Here is a 3,071-nt window from a genome sequence, read left to right as displayed (position 1 = left end):
CAACTTTCAAGGCATAGGGACACATCCTCGTTGAAAGTCGTTTGTCGTCAATTTGTGACATGCGTTAAAATCCAGATCTTGTGCGAGATTATTAATTCTCGTTTCCTCACTCATGCCTCAACTTGGGTTAAGCTCGTTGGTTTGATCTTCGTCAATTTCTTCTATCTTAAGGACAACTTTTAAATCACGGGCCTGATCACATAGTCTAAGCCTAAAATCCTATATATCCATTACATATAAAATAAAGAGTCTAACTCTTCTATTTTTTTTTTTTTTTTTTTTTTTAATTTGGATGTAGAGACCGCCACATGAGTTTACCAAACGACGATACATGGCGATTTTTAGATTTTTTTTCCCACATTTCTAATTTTATTCTCTCTCTCAATTTCTCTAGGACGAAATTCTAGTTTTGTAGATTTCATAAACTATCAAGTATTTAAGATAAAAATGCAATAAAATCAACAAATTAAGTATCAAAAGACGTGTGGTAGTGGCACTTAGTATAGTATAGTTTAGTTGTAATTCCATATATTGTAGGTTCAATCCTTAACAAAAAAAATAAAAATAATAAATAAATAAAAATACCAAAGGCGCCGACTAAAGCTTAGGGACTAAATTAACCCAGACATAACTCTATTTGCACCTAAAACCCTTTCCTAAATTCTCATCTCAATCACACACAAGCTTTCTCGTTCACTCGGAGAAGGAAAAGTAGGGAAAATTTTGCTTGTTCAGAGGATGAGGGTGCCTTTTTCCCGGCTAGGGAATTACTTGCCCTTCTCCAAGTTTTTCAGGTATAATAAATATGTAGTCTTGCTTGGATTTCGGTTTTCCGTCATTTCTTTTATGTTTGTGTTTTGAATTGAGAATTTTTCGGTTGTTCGCTATATCAAACCCTCAATTTGTGTGGTCAACAAAGAGATGCTTGTCAAATTGATTATCACACTCCCAAACGTCATTCACACTGGCGATTTCGCTACTCCACGGTGATTGATATGCTCTGATATTTTTAATTCGGACCAGTTTATTGTTCTCTGGCCAATGAATCCTTTATTATCCTTGTTCTGGAAGTTTGTGCATTCCAAGCTAGAATTGTGATAGTATCTTCAACAGGCAAATCAATATTCTAGTTTTAGTAGTTTTTCATTGTGATTTTTGGGAAGATGAATTAGCAAGTTAACGAGGATTTTGAGACTTAAGACACCTTGCAAGATACAAAACTCTAAGTTACATTGTTGAATAGCAGGTTCAAGTAGATTTGATTTTGATCTGTGTGTACTTGCATCGCATCTTCACATTTATAAACCATGTCTTTTTTTTTATTATTTTTTTTTCCTCTTGGTCACGCCTCGATGTAATTTGTATGTCGACCGTCTTGTTTTGTGTTTTTTTGTGTGTTTAAATAGTCGGTGACCACACAATATGCATTTGAGGCTTACGATTTGGTGGATTGTAATCTTTTTTGGTCGAGGCATTTTGCCTCAAAATTGCCTCGCAAAATCCGAGCCAGCTTGTTATCTTACCAGTCAATTTCAGTCACCGGGACTCAAAGACATGACCTAATTCAGGGGCCGTAATGGAGGTGGGAGAAAAGACATTTAAGTTTTGAAAAGCCAAGGATTATTTGAAAAATGTTTTGGGTTCAAATAACAGGGATTAGGAAGCGGGAAGGTCACGAGGCGAATATGCTGATAGGCGAGACGAAGATTCCCTAAAGTAAGCGGTGAGGCCGATGAAACCCGGCCGACACAGTGATATATGGAGAGATGGTAAACATTTTTATGGAATAGTAGACAACAACCGTCCAATCAGTGGCCGAGCCAGGAATCGTAAGTCAAGGGGGAAAGAAACAATTTCAGAGGGGTATACATGAAAAAAATATATAAGTTTGGGGTAGAAATTAATAAAACATGTCAGGTAGAAATTAGAATTTTCAAAAGTTCAGGTGGCTCCGCCAGTGCGTTCAATAAAACAAGAACTATTGAGCTGCTTGGTAATGAAGATGGTTAAGAAGAGAACAAAGTATCGGAGCATCGGACTAAACTTCAAGGCTGAAAATAGCTTTGTCCTTCTTTCTTTATTTGAAATTAACCCCGATTCCCATTTACACCTATCTGAACCTTGTTCTCTGGTAACGTGGAACGGTTCTGGAGTTTATACATCTGTGGTAAGAATAGAACCTGGGAACTCTCCCAAGAGACCCAACTAATCTGTTCTTCCCTCAATGAATTCTCTGATTTTCTACTTAACGAGACCCAACAATGCCGTGTTTGTTACTCTTATCGATTAGTTGTCTATAGTCGAGGAGGGTAACAAGGTCATTTTGCGATGTCAGGCAGGTGGAGCAAGAGGCGGAGACTGTCGTAAAGGTGTTGCAGCCGGGCCCGCTTGGAATCGTTGAACACAAATTCTCGGCGGAGGAGATTCGCAGCGCACACGCCACCGTCCGCAATGCGGTTCTGAGCTGGCAAATGAGTGCCAAGTCGGAGCAGAGCAGTCACATCTTGACTGGCTTCATTCAGAAATAGAAACCTGAATCTTTTCTCAGTAGAAAGCTCTTTTGCGTTCTTCTTTCCGCTCCAAAAATGCTGAAATAAAAGGTTTGAGTATCATCACTCGGATTTAATGGTCTTTGTTAAATAGAGTACTGGAAAATACACTCAAAGTTGATTCCTTTTTCGCTGTTACGGGCTTGTTATGCTGGTCTTTTAAGTTTCTCCGCAACTTTTGCTAATTTTATTTTGAGCTCTTTATACAAGGGTATTGGACTTTAGGAGTTTTCACAACCCAAAAGACACAAATGTGCAAGTTTTTTAAAGAAGACATTCCTATGAGTTTTTTGGTTTTTTAATACACTTTGTTAGGCATTGGAGATTCATACATAAAGTTGTTATGAATGTTTTTTATTTCTTTTATTTTTATTTTTAAGTTTACACATTTTTGTCTTTTGTCCTATAAAACTAAGGCCCAATCCCCTTATGGAAGTGCTCAAAACGTTCTATTAGAAACAAGGTTTTACGCCCCGAAGCAGTTTTAGAACTCCTTCAACCGAGGAACATCAAGTCCTTGAT

At 37.6% G+C, this 3,071-nt stretch overlaps 1 protein-coding gene across 5 annotated transcripts; it reads left to right on the top strand.

Moving 5' to 3' along the window:
- Positions 1-456: 456 nt before the first annotated feature.
- Positions 457-2,851, top strand: LOC149388884 (zinc metalloproteinase aureolysin). 5 transcript variants are annotated; one of them, XR_016300468.1, is made up of 4 exons: positions 457-794; positions 1,472-1,582; positions 1,654-1,829; positions 2,336-2,448. XR_016300468.1 is itself a non-coding variant. In XM_089621614.1 (4 exons), the coding sequence occupies exons 3-4, from the start codon at positions 1,759-1,761 to the stop codon at positions 2,526-2,528; spliced, it is 204 nt and encodes a 67-aa protein (XP_089477740.1). In that variant the 5' UTR covers positions 578-794; positions 1,511-1,582; positions 1,654-1,758; the 3' UTR covers positions 2,529-2,851. The 5 variants fall into 5 exon arrangements, 4 of the variants coding, with proteins under 4 accessions (XP_089477740.1, XP_089477738.1, XP_089477739.1 ...); XM_089621614.1 differs by having other exon boundaries at positions 578-794; positions 1,511-1,582; positions 1,654-1,769; positions 2,336-2,851; XM_089621612.1 differs by having other exon boundaries at positions 578-794; positions 1,654-1,769; positions 2,336-2,851.
- Positions 2,852-3,071: the final 220 nt, after the last annotated feature.

Source organism: Urtica dioica, chromosome 8, assembly GCF_054948205.1.
Source record: "Urtica dioica subsp. dioica isolate 48M chromosome 8, U.dioica_male_clone48M_v1_H2, whole genome shotgun sequence".
NCBI classification, from domain to species: domain Eukaryota; kingdom Viridiplantae; phylum Streptophyta; class Magnoliopsida; order Rosales; family Urticaceae; genus Urtica; species Urtica dioica.
This window is presented reverse-complemented; position numbering and strand designations above follow the sequence as displayed.

Excerpts from the sequence above, each read along its gene's own strand:
- LOC149388884 (XM_089621611.1), top strand. The coding sequence starts at position 739 with ATGAGGGTGCCTTTTTCCCGGCTAGGGAATTACTTGCCCTTCTCCAAG. Across the intron at positions 795-2,335 it reads CCCTTCTCCAAGTTTTTCAG|GCAGGTGGAGCAAGAGGCGG; the intron begins GTATAATAAATA and ends TTGCGATGTCAG.